This window comes from Halictus rubicundus, chromosome 18 (assembly GCF_050948215.1).
Source record: "Halictus rubicundus isolate RS-2024b chromosome 18, iyHalRubi1_principal, whole genome shotgun sequence".
Classification (NCBI taxonomy): Eukaryota; Metazoa; Arthropoda; class Insecta; order Hymenoptera; family Halictidae; genus Halictus; species Halictus rubicundus.
Window position 1 is genome coordinate 8,331,219 of NC_135166.1, and position 16,961 is coordinate 8,348,179.

Below are 16,961 nucleotides of genomic sequence, written 5' to 3' on the forward strand. Positions count from 1 at the left end.
GAATGGTTGCGGGACGGAGGCTCAGTTGGTATACTTCCTGTCGGCTAATCCGGAGCTACATGCAGCCCAGACTACCGGTGTGCTACATAAAATGGGTTTCGAACTATTGTACATACATAGTACATAGTACATATATAGTGCGATACAACAATCCCGCGTGTTCTGGACCGATATCAATTAATAACTGCGGGCATCGTTCTTCTAGGTAATCCAGAAAATTCTTGAAAAGAAGTAAACTATTCTGGATTTATTCAAGGAAGGAAGTTATCTTTTATAGACGTAGAAGACCTAAAATTATAGCTGCAGGAAGATTTAAATAACCTTGTTCAAAGTTTTCTAACACTTTGGGAACATTATATGAAACTTAACAAAAGATATTTAGACTGCATAAATTTATTTAAAATAAAACGTTCTATAGCAGATACTAAAACAGCGATTTACTTTCGAGCAATCCAATAATTTTTAGTGGTCCCTCAAAAGGGACCATCAAGTGCAAATGGTTGAATTTTTCAAAAGTTGATTAACCCTTTGCGGAGGTATGTCGTCTCTCTAAATGATTAAGTTCGCTAATTATTTTATTGAGAACAAAGTAATAAACATTTACAGAATATGTTACTCGCCTATTCGCATTTCTCGATTTCATCCTTACGTGTGTTGGACTTCGCTTTGTTTCGATTTTATCGGTCCGAGCTTTGTCACGGAACGAAGATAAGAACAAAGAGGATACGTAACGCCTCTTCTTCTATTATTCAAGTTCACGCAAACTTTTGATATTCAAATCTGTACGTGTCTACGCGTACTTTGAAGCGGTTGTACAAAGAATGCACAATTGTCGTGTAACAATTAAAAAACAATCAACTAGCCGTCAAAGGACTTGAAGAAACGTGAAAATTATGTCTGCCAGATTGACACGCCAAGATCCTTTTTGTAACAAATGTCGCCACATTTTTTTGTCGCAAGTTTTGTCGCTTCATTTCATGTTGACAAAATAAAAGTCAAAGTTTCAGATCAGTTCTTCTACGCATAGCAGATTAACATCATCCTTTACATGAAAAATTTGTGTATAATTAACAGAAGGGACGAGGGTTAAGGATACTTTTTATTTTTCCTCATAATTCTCATATAGGGTGACCTCTCCAATGAATGGACACTTAACCCCTTGCACTACGATTTATTTTATGGTTTCAGTGACTGGAACCTTTTTGTAATTCGTAATTTCCTAAAAAAAAAAAGGAGAAAATTTATATCTATTATATGCCTATATGTTCTTCAATAACTGTACATAAACAACGCCAAAATAGAATTTTATTTAAATGAAATTAATGACATACATATTTATTAGACTCTGTTCAGAATCTTCATCACGAGTATGACTCGATATTGTAGGTCAATGGGTTAAGCTGCATGTCTACTGAAATTAGCATACGCAAATCGTTATTTCATTTTCCGAGTGCTATTGCTACAAAAAGGTTTTTATTAAGTTCTTACTTTCCGGAACACGATTCTGACAATATTTGATAGTTGTAGCTTGTATTTAACCCTTAGCACTCGATTGGTGACTGTAAGGTGCCACCAAAAATTGCTGTATCATTATTCAAAATATTGTTTACATTATTAAATTGGTTTGTATTTAATAAATTACTAAACATTTCAGTATTGTACGAGTAAATTGCACCATTTTCGTATGTACACATATAACATGAAAAGAAATATATAGAAGGGAAATATTCTAGGTCGGAAGAAATGAGGTTTGGAGTTAAAACGGCTTCGAGTGCAAAGGGTTAAAATCTGACATTGGATTCAATGAAAAATGGGCTAAATGAATGAACATCAATTTCTAACGAATAAGCAAAGGTACCCCAGCAAATAATAATTATTCCAACAAACTTATCGTAGGACCATTGAACCACTTCAAAATACAACAATACTTACCTTGAATACGTGTGGGATGTCGTTCGAACAACTGGTAAATAAATTAATGTAGCGGGGAATAGGTTATAAAAAAAATTAGATCTCTTTAGCGAGACATCTGTGAACTTGCAATAAAATTACTGCATGAATTCTCATAAATGTGGCTTTTAAAAGTTTTACGAACTAGAAACAAATCGAGCAGTATTGTTGACATTTCTACAAAGGTGTGGCGTGTTAGCTAGCTTTACCTACTGAAACCTCAAAGAACGCGATTAGAATCGCAGATTAGGAGTAAACGCTCGCGGTTCCTGGAGTTCACGGCGCGAAATCGAAAAAAAGTCGGATAGCAGGCGCGGCACGATAAAGCACGTGCATCAAAGTTAAATTATCGCGCCAACGGTGACGCGAGCGCAACATGGCAGTGATAGCCAGTCGTCCGTGGCACTGGCGCGAGTAGTCGTCGGCAGCGCGAGTTGCCGTCCGAGAAGTTGTCGAACACATCCTTTCGACGAAAGAGGATCCGTGGATCTGGCGCATCGCTCGTTTCCTTGTTTCTCTGGTGGCCAGTCGCGTCCCGCGTTTCCCTGTGCGCGATCCACGCGGGCCATCGATCATTCGGTGCGCTCGATCGGCCATAAAATCGGGACGCCAACACACCTGGTGCTTGTTACGCGTCCGTAATTGCTGTTGCACTGTGCACGGATCCGCGTCACCTTGAAACACGCGAGGCTGCGGCGGCTACGCGCGCGAAAACAAACGCCGCCGAGGCCCCGGAAAACGATCGAACGATCTTTCCGTCGATCGCCGACCTATCCATCCCGGTTAGTGATCGCCAATCAGAGTACACGTGGCTAGGTAATCGATCGACAATCTTGTGCTCGCGATAACGTGCCACTCGAGCCGCACGTGCCCACCGGTGAGCATTTCGCAGAACGCTTCACGATCTTGGAATCGGCAGCCTCTGGGTTCAACGGTTTTCGACAGAGATCTAAGTCCACAGTTGTCTTTTGTATTTAGGAAGCATACACGTTCACTGCGAATCACAGTCCTAAAAACGTCTCGGAACTTTAAAGTAATTTAGTTAAGAACATTGAAACTATGAAGTTAAAATTTCTACACCTGGTCAAGAATGGTGTCCCTCTTATACGGCCCACTTTGCGCCATCGCATCGTATCACAAACACAGTCGAATCCTACGCTTAACACTAGGTTTACAGAGCACTAAAAATTACTATTTTACATTACTTTATAAAAATAACATGAATGTATCTATCAAAGTTTGTAGCCAGTTTTTTAATAATATATACCCAAAGAAATCAATTTGTTAAATAATTGCTCATGGATGCATTTTTACAATCTCAATATTCGCAATCTAAAAATATTAGAATCCGTCATTTTGACGGGTCCCGTAAATCTAGTGTTAAAAAAGCGATGGTTAATTCATTTCCCTCTGTCCCTGATGATTATTTCCACCTATGGTAAACAGATGTTACGAATATTTTATGTTTGATCATTACTGGCCAAAACTCAAGATTTCGTTGAAACTTTCGAAAAGATGGTAATCAAGTGCTTTGAGGTCACTGATAACGAATCCGACACCAAAAATTCGAAATTCAAATTGGCGGATTCAGTACTATGCACATATGTTCTGGAAACTCGCTTTTCGTGATCAAAATTAAAGAGACACACATATAAATCTTTTTCAACGCAATATATTTTGTTATTCAGTGTACCTAATATAAGTAATATGTATATATTATTATATTATTCATTTTATAATGATAATTATATTTAATTACATATAATTATATTATTTACTTTATAAAGCCACTTTTCAATAGCCTACGTAACTGTTTCTACTTCTTAATTGTCGTATAAACTACAAGGTGGCAGGAGGTGACTTAAAATTTATATGCTCTTTTTCGCAATTGTTTAAACTTTCATGTAAAACAAGCCTGATGCTCACCACTCGAAATCATCTTTTTAAATTCTTCTCAAAGTTTAAATTGTTAGTAATATTGCAGCTATTGTACACGGATTAAATAATGCTTAAAAACTAATTAAATACTGAAAGCACGCCTATTAATAGACGCCTACGTTATATCATGTTCTATAATGAGTTCTTAGATAATTAGCTTCACTTTGAATCTCAGAATTTTGTATTCAAAACGTTACCCTCGATCACACAATTAGCTGAGATGAATAATATTTTGGATTTTGAAGGATTGAAGTGTATTGTTACTGTATAGCAAAAGAGTTTTCCAAATTCTTGAACTTCGAAAACTGACTTTTGGCCAGTAAAATAGCGTTTTCAGACCACTGTGGCATTCTTGGTAATAAGTTTAAAGGATCGTGATGGCTTAGATTACAGATTCAAATTATTATACAGGGTGGACCACGAATCGTATCTCCTAAAATATGGGTATAAAAAGATTGTAGATCTACATATCAAAAACTGAAGGTGACCGCGATAACTTTGGAAAACAGAGCTAACAACTGATACAATCATTTTAAAGCTCTGCTTGAACCTTATTATATTAGCTAAAAGTATTTCCGATCGAACCGGTAGTAGCAGGATAATCTGAGTTGATCACGCTCCCGTGAATCACCTTGCATAAAGATTTCCTCGTCGCCTGCTTAAAATTGGCAGTGTCTCCTCGTTTACCTTGTTTAATGAATCTCAGTAGAGACTATATAAGCCCCGTACCAAACCCGAAAACTCCAGTTGTGAGAAAAACTCCCGCGAGTGAAAGTGCTCATTTTAGTATTTTGGTATCTGTCCGTTGACCAATTTGAAAATAGGAATTTCTTCAATTTGTCAAATTGATCTCCTCTTTTACTTGTGTACTTTTTTACTTTCGTATATTACCCCCTTTGTATGTATCGATACCATAGTGGAAAATTGGAGCTCGTTGCGTACAGAAAAACGTGGCTTGATATCGATATTTGTTCTAGAAAAATGTACGGTAAACAGATATTAAATAATATTTCTCATTTTCATTGGCCATGGTGCCCGGCGTTGATAAAATTCGATAGCTTCAGATAACGGTGAAAACTAACCGGTAACATTACGCGTGAGGAAGGAGCTCGGTGGATCCATCTTAAACATCGTTAATAGTTGGACTAATAAATCGAAAATGACATAGAAATTCGTTTAGACACTGCAATTCATAGAATTACGCCAATGAAGCCTCTATTAAAGGATTCGTCACGCTGAAAACAGAATAGAAACTTTATGATCCTGTTAACCTATCACCGTTTAGATTACAAGTCAATTGAAAGCGAAACAATTGGAGATAAGTAGGAAGAATTTCGTCGTGAACACTGTGTACGGTAACCTCAAACAAATATTACGACGAAGCTCAAAACACATACATCATAACGTTCAAAATATACATATATATTAATATATATAAATATATATAATAATAGTATATATTAATATATATAAATATATATAATAATAGTATATATTTATATATATAATATATTAAAAAAATAAATATATATAACTTTAATGAGATAGTTTTATAATTATTATGAGCAGTAAGAAAGTTATAATTATTGGGAGCAACGCGATTTTTTTTATGAGTAAAGTAAATACCCGTGTAATTCGTGTCATCAATTTTCTTCGCAAGAATGTGAATTTACTAGGAATTTTTTCCCCCAAAACGGCTACCTCTGCGGTTGCAGCAACCAGACAAAATAGATGGCAGCGTTAACTTGTTACTGAAGTGGCGAAACTGCGCCGCCGTCGAACGATTGTCGGTACCGATATCGAAGCCTCGCTATCAGTCCGCGCAGACTGAGAATAATATTTTCGTTTCACACGAGGCACGTTTCGTTTTCTGCAACGTTGTACGCGGAGGTAACACTAGAAGCAAGAAGCCAGCCTCGAGTCAGCTTATGATAGGCGTCGCCCCAATGTGTCGCCGTTACCGTTGAATTTTAAGCAGGGATTAAAGACGTTGGCTTTATTAACCGCAATGAATATTCATCGAGATATTGGGACGATTCTATTACTGCCGCGTGGCTGTTACACAATTTCGTGTTCCTGAAACGTCCATGGAGCCCATTCGCGGAAACTGTTACCAAAATCGACCGTGTTACCGTTTCTCGAACTGTATCCTGAATGTTTAAACAGCCCTGTCTCTTCTTAGATATGCAACTCTGTTAATCGTTATTTTGTTTTAACGTGTTCCCTAGCAACGTTTATCTCTGCGGCAGTCTTCGTTCTATCACGTTCAACGTGTTCTTCTTATAAAATATGGAATTATACAATCATTACACGATATCCGTGCTATAATTTTAAATAAAGACAGGTGTAAAATCAATTAGATGTTCTGTACGTCAAACCTACGTGGCGAACACGTTAGTATATCTTTAATCAGCAGGGTTGTTAACCCTTTCGGATCCCTTGTCGAGGTACACTGTATTTTGAGTTATATTTATTTCACTGACACATGCTATCAATTCTTCTTTAATATCACAATTGCATTTCTTGCAAGGATAATCTTGCTACGGGCGAATTAGAAAAGAGAAGAGACGCTTAGCAGAGGCTTAAAAGACCATGATTCTCACTCACTCACTCACGAATACTGTTCTTTCTTATTTTTATTTTCTTCTTTCGTATAATCGTTTCAAGAATTCGCAACAGAGATGAATTATCTTCGACAAAGGAGTAATTGTTTCGCTCTCTTATTTCGATGTCGAAGCTTCCTTCGGAGTTTCAACTGTTTTGTTTTCGTTGTTATAGGTCTTTAAAGCCTTGTGATTTATGGGCACATTAATTTATCTATGTTCCTAGAAGTTTGCTCACGCAATCGATGCTCACGAAGCATCCTAAGAGCGACTCAATTCCGAACAGGGCCTCGAGGCTGACCCACGCGAATCACAGGCACTGTACCCATCGAAAAGTTATTGTTATTCTGCCATTCCTTCTTGCAGCGTCCACATATGTTCGCTCTACGGAGTAATTGTACATCAGTTTCAATTTTCCACTTCTCAAAATCCAGTTACTATCGTCTGTTTTTTTTTCCTAATGATAATCTACGTCCTACTTATTCTCTCTCAAAAATGCTGAGTATGTGACATACTGTAGACATGCTATGACACAGGTTCATTTCAGAATTTTTATTTAAGCTTTTAATACATTCAATTTTCCGTCGATCTTTCCTAGTACCTGTAAACAATGACGGAGGACGAAATTCAAGTAGACACTGGGCGCTAATGATTCGAACTACTGGAGCTTTTCGAGTCTCACTCGGTGTCAGAAAATAAAAGATTGCAAATTTTTCTAATTTTTTTCGGTTTATTTTTTCGACACGAAATTGTTGAAGTGGAAGTCAAGCAAATCTAGCATAAAGGTGAAAGGACCAAGCACAGTGGTTTGAGAAAAAAAAGAAGAAATTTATTTGAGGAGGGGATACGGTCAGCGATCGAATTACCAAATCCGGTTTTCTTTGTTCTCAGACAGGATTTCGAATGCGTTTCTCATCTCTTAACGACCCGATAACGGCCTTAAAGACCTTCTGCCAGAATCAATTCATTTTTCGTGAAACTGGCCAAATAAATCTGCTTATAATTCTTGAGCCGTGACGAACAAGTTGGTTGTTCAAAACTCTTAATTATCGACAACCAAAGGAGCATATCAAGGTGTGAATATAATAAACAAACCGGTTTCCGATCTCAACTGAGGAGGTTGTTTTCACCCTTTCAAGATGAATATTGGCAATTAATAAAATAAGTATCGAATAGTTCTACGTAAACTTCATCTCTGCACAGTTTCATATAAATTGCGATGTCCCTTTTGTAGCAAATAAACGTTGTCTGCATTATTTGCAGCAAACAGGAGCTAAATACAATTTTCTTTCCTTTCAATTTTAATAAATTGCAACTAATATGTTCTTAGATTCTCTCAATTATTTTACTGTTTCAAATTTCACCTACTAAATTTTGTCATAAGGTAATTGTCATACACCATATTTTTAAAAAATTGTTAATTTTAGAATATTACAACAAATTTTATAGAAGGGTAGAGAGGTTTTTCACAATGTCAGCAAGATGGGGAGGGCGAGTTTGTAAAGGAATTTTGGACAGCTTTCGACCGGAAACCGGTCGGACCGATATAAAATCAGTTCGCAGAAACGGGTTCGCGAGCCGGTCAGGGAATGATCGGTATCAAAAACGAAGCCGCTTAACAAACGACTCAGTAGTCATGACGCTTCGGGGGAGTGAGTCCTGCAACTCGCTTTCTGATCGACTTCATCAGAGCGATGGGTCCGATAAAACGATCAAAATACTGTCCGTGTAAAATGATTGACAAATTGTAACCTTCGAGGCTGCCCGGGATTTCATAATCGAGTTAGCGGTCCTGAAGACGCAGGATGAGGTCATCGTTTGTGAAACACGCTCGGCTGCCCGAATAATTCGTGCCGGTTCCCTGGTAAACCGGCTAGCTACGAGCGGCAAGAATCATTTGGGCAGCGTTAACCTTAGCTGCGTCGATTGTTTCGAGTGAACGTGCCAAATCGACGTAGGAGCGTAGAATCACGTTTACACGCATGATCAGTCACCACTTGCTGCTAATTACTTCACGTTCTGAATTAAATAAGCCGGTTAGCAATTGAAAGCAATGCGGCCCGAGACACGGGCTGTTAATTTCGGTTAATTATACGGTCGTTCGGGGACTGTACTGGTTTTTCACCGTTTACAGTCACGTGACAAAGTTTATTTATAGCCGATTCCGAAATCGTGATTATCCTTTTTACAACGAACGATGTCGAGTTTTATCAGTTAATTCGCAATACTTCTGTCACGCCGACGATTATTAATGTTTCAAATTATTATGAAATGAGAAATATGTGCTCTTCAGTTTTGTCGTGTCAAGCAGGACGCAATAAAGTTCGCAAACAATTGTACAGAGTGGAGAACTACATTTATTTGTTCAGTACCGGCTGTAGGACACGTGTGCGAAGTTTGTTGAACATTGCGCGGAACGTTCTCTATCTGGGGCATACAATTGTTGTTCGCGTTAGAAACCATTAAAAGTTCCCGCAATTAAAAATCGTCGTCGAGAGGCACTCGAGATATTCAGTAAACATTTCAATTGAACATCAATTTCCGATGACGTGCCGCGAATTCCATCTCCGTTGATAGACATTATTTGCGTGATCGAGAACAGTTTGCGCGCCAGTATCAGTCGTTGATCCTCGGCAAAGAGTGCTCGCGCGAGTGTCGATCGGACAATGGCGACCGATTGCACTAACCGGCAGGATTCGCCGTGGGAATTCCTGGATTACGAGCCGAGCAACGTCTACATCGTCGAGAAGAATGTCTGTGACTATGTCGTGTACTATGTGGTCGACGACAGTTCGATCGGTTCCCTGGACAATTTTCGACTATTTTCGAGTTCGACTGCAGGTATTGCTACATTTAAACAATTGGTTTTGGAAATTTCGATTTAAATCTTTGCAATTTACAGCAAAGCCTTTATACTACTTCACTGAACAATTCCTTTGCTTAAAGAAGACCATTAAATGATCACTGAATTAGGAATCATGCTGGTTTTGCGTCTTGTTTCAAGTTTAACCCTTTCGGTACGAGCGCCGGATATATCCGGCATCCATGTGACAGCCTGTATGCACGAGCACCATCTATAGTGGCGATTTTGTATAAATATCTTTTAATATTAAAACTTTAAACTACAGTTGTTCGAAGAAACATTGTTTTATTCAGCACAGTTCTTATTTAACGCTAAGGAAAATCTTTATACAAAAGAGGACTGACAACGCGCTGTGTACAGTAGCTACTCTATTGGCTGAAGCGGTCGCACCGGTATCACAGTGTCGCGAATGGCCATTCTAGGTGGAAAAAAATCATAGATCGTTTCACGCTTCTTCAAACCGATTGAAATTTTGTGTTAGGTCATGAAATGAGATTCACCATATGTAGAACCTTTAAAAATAATATTTATATTGAAAAATATTATGTAAACTATAGAAACAAATATAAAAATAAATAAAAAATATGATATTAAATAAGTATAACAATAATATCTAAATACAACTATATAAAATAATTATTCGCTAATATCGCTGTCGCTATCAACTAAGTTACTTATGGGATTAGACGGAAGTTCTTGTTAAAAGTAGATCTAATACACCTTTCTGTAGCGAATTTGTATTTTTTGCGGTATCGCCCTATAATACTTTATGATGGGATCAGAAGTAATTAACAGCATTGCTATTAAGTCGTAGTTTGTAGATACACGCGAATTCTTCCTTGTGTGGCCAATCCTAAACCTTCTTACGTCTTTGTTGCGAGCTTCTTGAGCCTCTTCAGACGTCATGTCAATTGGCAATAGACATGATTTACTTATTTCTACACTATGAAATAGTAATGTATGCGCTGTAACGGGCATATAAAGCCAAGGATATAAATTTAAATATAAATCTTTTGTTTCGCGAACAAACTTCTCGAAATTTAGAAAATTAATGTTGTGACCTGAAGAAAGAGCAGATAAGATATTAAAAAATCGTTCAAGAAGTTCCTTAATACCTGCTATTTTCGAGGTTTTTGTAAAGTTTTTGAAGAAACGTCTAGCCGTGTTACCATTATTTGTGGAGCCACTTCCTCCTGCTTTCCTAGAATGCTCATTCGGTCCACCGTACGGTGTTACAAAGATTTAAAAAAATTGTGACAGGCAGGTTAGCAGATATTTGCAGCTGATTTTTTCTACATAGTTTGAACTTAATGCAATAAAAATTTCAAGATGTGATCTTTCGAGACCTTTTAGTTCTGCTCTATTAAAATCAGCTAACCGGCATAGAAAACTGGTACTTAAAAAATCACTAAAAATTATTGTAAAGAACTTTTTTAAGGAACTTTGTGAACATTAATGTAGATATTTACTTATGTTAATATAGAATATCGTGTATAGAAGCTTAAGGATTCATAATTATTGCTGTGACACAATTTTCTTTAGAACAAATATAAACGTACGATTTCGGCGTATTACGGTTCGGAGTTTTCACGTATTGATTTCGATACTTATATCGCTATTAAATGAATTATTCTGGGTACAATTAGGCTCAGTAAACATTCCGAAAGAAGGAATTTCTGACATGACTTTTTTCCACCTAAAATGGCCATTCGCGACACTGTGGCGGTAGGGATAGGCGGACCGAGCGAGGGACTCCCCTTGTTCCTGTTCCATCCCCCGAGGCTTTTTGTGAAGCATGGACAGTACAATTTTTTTGTGCGGTAGATATCTTTCTCAGAACGCTGTGCAAAAAACCGTGCCAAAAAAGTAATGAAAACTATATCAGTTCCGAAATATGTACAGTAAATTGACGATATTTAACGCCTTAATAAGGCTTGTCTCTGATCGATAGGTGGAACGCATTAATGAGCGCAGATATTTACAAATTGGATGTGCATTTATTCATTCGAAAGCTAGAGTAAATAACAATGAGCATAAATCACTTCCTGATGAAGATTACCGTTCGAGTTCGGCCTTAGGGGTCGTCGGCACGGTCAGCGAAATAGAATTGCCTGGCGCGGCGTTGCAGCGCGTTGCGACTTTCGAAATATTGTGGAAATGGCGGGAAACGATTTGTGCGATTAGCGACGCGAGCGCAACGTAACGGCAAACAAATCGAAAGCACATGACGACACGGTAGAGGAGAGCAGTCATTCCGTGAACGAACGCAAATGCATTTAATTGTCGCCAATTTAAAATCCTCGATCGCAACACGTGCTCAGGAGTCGAGGAAGGAATCGAGCGAGCGAACGAAGCGAACGCGCGCGCACTCTGCTCGAGAAAATCGCCGGACCGTTTCTACACCGCACCGCCTCGATATTAATTGCAACGATGTAGCAGTTCGAGCGAACCTCGAACAATGAAATCAATTGCTACAGCTGTATTGATTTTCTCGGATTAATTCGAGAGTTCGAACTCCGGTTGATCGGGAATTGTGTGTCGAAGCGGAACGCTCGACGCAGTCAATAGTGAATTACACGCCCGAGGAAAATGGCGTCTCAACTTCACGTGCGTCGTTGTACCCTCGCTGCGAGTTATAAACGGGACCTTGCGGGGGACAGTCGCTGAAAGAGGTTTTCTCGCTCGGCCGTTGACGATTATGGTTTATTTTTTGAAAAAATACACTCGACAGTTGCGATAACTGTCTACTACGATCACGGAACCTTGCTAGATAAAGTAGCCGAATTTTAATAAAAATTTTATAGGCTCGGGTGAAATATCTTATTTTCGTGTATTTATTTGATTTTATAAATATACAATTATGTATGTTTAACACGAACGTGGAACATTGAAATGAATAGTTTCCTCATGATACATGTTACGAAATGTTCGAATATTATTTTTGCAAGTATGAATTTGCATTCCTCAAGATTAGCCGGCAAATGCAAATTCGTGCTCGTTGCTTAGCCATAATGAACGGTTCCTCGTCGTGTTCGCAAGATACCGCGAAAAAATACGATTAACGCGCATTGTTAACGCGCTGACTACGTACAAACTGAAAATAAGTTGTTTTAACAGAGCCGACTTTCTCCGCGGCGGCTGAAAGGTTAGTATGATTCATGGATGCGGTGCTTGCCATTTTCATTAGGCAAACTAAGACCTTGAAGAATGCAGTTTGCACGAACTCTGCGGTCGTCTTATCCGCAGTTAGAGAAACCGTGGTTCGGGAGATGAAAGTTCCTTTTTTAGAAGGCTCTACGAGAAGCTGAAAGGATCCTTCATATGAGAACTATTTTAATATTCGCCTGGAGTTAATATTCAATTACTTAATGACAGAAAAACCCCGAGGCAGGTTCTAATCGAATTCTCGAAAATTTAAGTTTCTCTTCCGGAACGCACTGAGAAACGTGTCTTGTACTTTTACATATGAAAAAATCGATTTCGGTTCAGTGAAGCTATCAAAGAAAGTGTTACAAATAAATGGTCATGTCCGTAAGTAAGGTTCGATGCAGCGAAATTGTCCAAGATCGTTAACATTGAGGAACAGACCTGGAGGAAATTGACAGTGACGAAATTCAAATTCGCGGCGAAAAAGTTACCCGACAGAGAACGCAAGATAAACGCCGCGGGCAATTAAACTAATCACGAGACGCAACGTTTCCGTTTGTATTCCTCGCGGAGAAAACATTCGGTCGCGTAACAAAACCAACAGGAAGAGGAGTCAATTCAGAGGTTTGTTCGTCACGAGGCGATGGCCTTCGACTATTCGGAAGACTCCTTCGATTTCAAGCTGTCTTCGTCTCCGACAATTGCGCAATTTCTACAATAACAATATAAACGCTTTAAAGGCCGCACATTTTATTACGGAACGTATCGTTAGCCTCTGAATCCTAGAGCATTTCACATACTTGTGCCGTGTAATACTCGGCAAATCAAGAATTGCTACAATGATATTTCTCACAATTTTGCCTTTGCACATTTCACAACTCCTCATAGAGGAAATAATTTTGTTACCTTCGAAACATTGTCTTTCAAAGTTGAATAGTACGGAAACTTTCATAGTCTATTTGCAACAGGTATACCTGCAGTGTTTTATAGAAACTTTCCTATTGCTCCTGCAGAACCAAACGTACAGGGTGTAAAGAAATGTTTGGTCTTGGCTGCCATAGGCGTATTGTACATATACGGATCGATGAGGATCCGTAAAAACGAGTTACCGCAAAATTGTCCTTGACCTTGAATGTCAAGGACAAATTTCTCTTTATTGCATTGTATTCTACGCGTCATGTCAATAAAAAAAAATTTGTCTGTGAAATTCAAGGTCAAGGACAATTTTGCGGCAACTATTCTTTACGGATTTTTATCGATCCGAAGTTGTAGAACACGCCTATGGCAGCCAAGACCAAACATTTCTTTACACCCTGTACATTTCGCTTCGAATTCAACGAATCGGTGAAACTGATGATTTACAATTCTTCTTGCAGATTCGGACAGCGAAAGCAAAGATGGCTCGACAACTCAAGAGAAGAAACATGGCCGCATCTCACAGCCTATCAGCACCATCGCCTACTCGGTGAGTAGCGAATTCGACGCACCACGTATGTAGAATTTCAGGGAAAAATCGAACCTGCGACCTCACTGATTGTAGCTGATCAGATAACGCGCACACCCACGAAACCCTTCGACTTTTTCTAATCTCCATACGTATTTGGTCTAGGGCAGTGATGAGCACGGTAGGGGCCCCTCAAACGCCTGCTTCTCTTTCATGCAGCGCGCACCTTGGTCGCTAGTGTCTCGCGTCTCCGTTGCCCTACGGCAGGCCTAGGAAACTTGCGACTCCCGAGCCACAGACGACTCCCCCACCCCCCTCTCTCTCTCTCTCTCAGTGTCGCCAGGAGAGTCCAAAACTGGACTCTTTCCTTTCCTCCTTTTCCCCTTTCACTATCCCATTCCACCACCATGAGCATACTCCAACGTCCCCCACTAAGACCGTAGACTAGTCACGTGACGAGCCACGTGGTGCCGCGCGCGATTGAGGCGACGCTTGGCGGTGACGGTGGCGTTTAGAATTGCACTATCGTCTAGGTACGATACGCGGCAATAACCTAAAACTTGCGACATGTCATGTCATTGTTGCGTCCCTATCGCGCACGCGCATCGTGTCATATATTACTCTGGTCATCAGAGAGGGGGTACGTTGTATTCCCCTCGATTTTCTCGATCTGGCGACACTGCTCTCTCTACTCCTGGTTCCTCCCCACCAAATTCCTGTGGAATGTAGATGTACACGCATGTACTCGTAGTAACGCGATCGCGCGAAGAAACACGCGGTTAGGGCAATATGAAACAGTTGATAGTAGGGGAGCCGGTACATTGGTAGTGGAAGTCGTGAAGCGGGGAAAAAGTTGTCTGGGCCTGCCCTACCGTAACGGCGCTTATTGGAAGGGGACAGTGGGCGCTATGGTGGGGACGTTTTTGTCTCAATTGAGACAAAAATACACATCCTTGATCTAGGGCGTCGTGATCCCACACAACAATAAGAAGCTCCCTCGAGCTAGCAATAGCCTAACGCGACTGTACTCGTGCTTGCACCGTGTCAAACAGTGATCAATAATCGCGAAGATAATTGGGTGTCAAGGAGAACGAGCGTAATCGCTGTTCCAACACGTAAATGTTTGTAAGAAATTTATTCGTCGATGATATGCAAATTGCTACCTATGATCTGTTGCATAAAATAACTCGGCAAAATGTTACTCGCGGAAAAACGGTTTCTGTCCCATTCCCTTCGCGTTTGAATCGGTACGAACTGTAAGACGGAATTGAACTCGACTTGAGGCCAATATTTGAGTATGAAGTTTGCGTTTGAAAATAAATTTCAGTTTATGCACTACCAAACCAAAAATTGTGAAGCTATCACAAAAGATGTCTCCGTATCAATTGCACGGAACCAGAGTGGCACTCTAAAAATTTGTCGAGTAAGTGGTTATAGAAAATTCATTTGAATTTGACAAATGGCGGGACTAGCATGATAAACTGCTCCGAGAGCAGCAATCTCTGTGAAGTGCAAGCAAAGTTCAACCGCGTACGTTCAAAGAAAGTGACGGAACTTATATTCATCGATCTTGGAGCGAGGGACCGTGACGCCTTGATGGGATCCGATGCTCCGTCGATCGCAGTTTCGAAACTCGCCCAAAAGAGATTTATCGCGCGAACGACGACGCCGGGAACCGTGCTACGCGGACTCCGGAAAAATGAGTTTGCCGAGCGAAACTGACGCGTCCATGAGTGTCTTGTTAACAACCGCATACCGCGTGCAACGAACGAGCTTGTAACGGTGGAAGACGTACCACGAATGATTCATCATTGTCACAGAGACACTCGATCCCGAGGCCCGTTCGCGTCGAGCGGCACCAAGCGATACTTGTTCTTCATTAATTATCCTCGTGCAGTTTCGACAATTAATGCGACCCTAATGCCTCTCCCTTTCTTTTCGTACCCGTGCAAGATTGATGCGCACTTTCTCTTAATTTTAGTCGGTAGGTTCAGGCCAACGTGAGCTTGAAACTGTTTCATTTAATTTGGAGTTTTGATGAATAGTTTCGTTAACTAAACCGTAAACCTTTAGGTTCAAGCCACTGGAGACTCAACACTAATATTTCATTTGAAAAACGTTCAAGTTCTAATGAATATTTTTCCTGTCTAAAACGCGAGCTGTTTTGTTTCGTTGCGATTGAAGGTTCAGTGGTTCGTTAATTGAGGAAATTAGGTTAGTAGAATCATGTCGCGTCGTTGGAATAATTCAAGAGAAATCTTCCTGTTTACTCACCGCTTCCGTGAATCCATCGGCAAGAACGCGAATTTGCATAAACCTCTGTAGATTATCGATTAGATGTAATCTAACTATAATTAGAAGTACATCAGAGTACGTATTTACAGAGGAACATTTACAAGAATGATAATTAAATGCCGAAATTATCTCTATTACAAAGTGAACAGTCCATTAACCTTGCCTGACCATAAAAATATAAACTAAACCTCGATAACCTGCCTTTCGATTAAACTTTACTTCAGGAAGTCAGAAATTTTGAACATTTTAGGTAATCCTGTAGATTTTTCGAGAAACTTCCGAAAATCCAAGTTTCAATCCTGGGAGATCACTAGTTCAAAACTTATGTGTGTGTAAAGATGTGCGATTTTCAGCGTTTTTGACAGGTAAGGGCGTCGCCATGTTTGTATATAGTGACCGTCGCGTGTCGCTTAACGAGCAGAGCTGCTAGATAATGCCGTAGAGTGTAGAGCATTAACAACGTAGAGCACCGATCTATGAGAGGATACATCTTTTCCGCACAAACGAATAAAGAAGAAGTTGTAAATATAGCTTGCAATTCTTAATAGCTTGTGTGGCTGGTTGCTCACAAAAAACCTAACACAAATCAACTCAATATTTTGTACTTGAACTGTAATCGGATATCCAGATGCCGAAATCTCTCCTAATGTCGGCTTATCCAATTGAATCTTGATGAGAAGGTCGACAATCATCTCACGGCAATAGTGAAACCACGCCGCAA

The 16,961-nt window shown here is 39.7% G+C and overlaps 1 protein-coding gene across 13 annotated transcripts in view; it reads left to right on the forward strand.

The window, feature by feature from the left end:
• Positions 1-16,961, forward strand: part of Mtd (TLD domain-containing protein mustard) — a 331,444-nt gene that overhangs the window by 230,637 nt on the left and 83,846 nt on the right. For 12 of the 13 annotated variants that reach the window (XM_076803624.1, XM_076803626.1, XM_076803623.1 and 9 more), the window contains one exon: positions 13,878-13,966. In XM_076803624.1, coding sequence (XP_076659739.1) covers positions 13,878-13,966 — 89 coding nt within the window. Of the gene's footprint in view, positions 1-8,873; positions 9,333-13,877; positions 13,967-16,961 lie in introns of those variants that run through there. The other variant, XM_076803625.1, reaches the window with a different exon arrangement.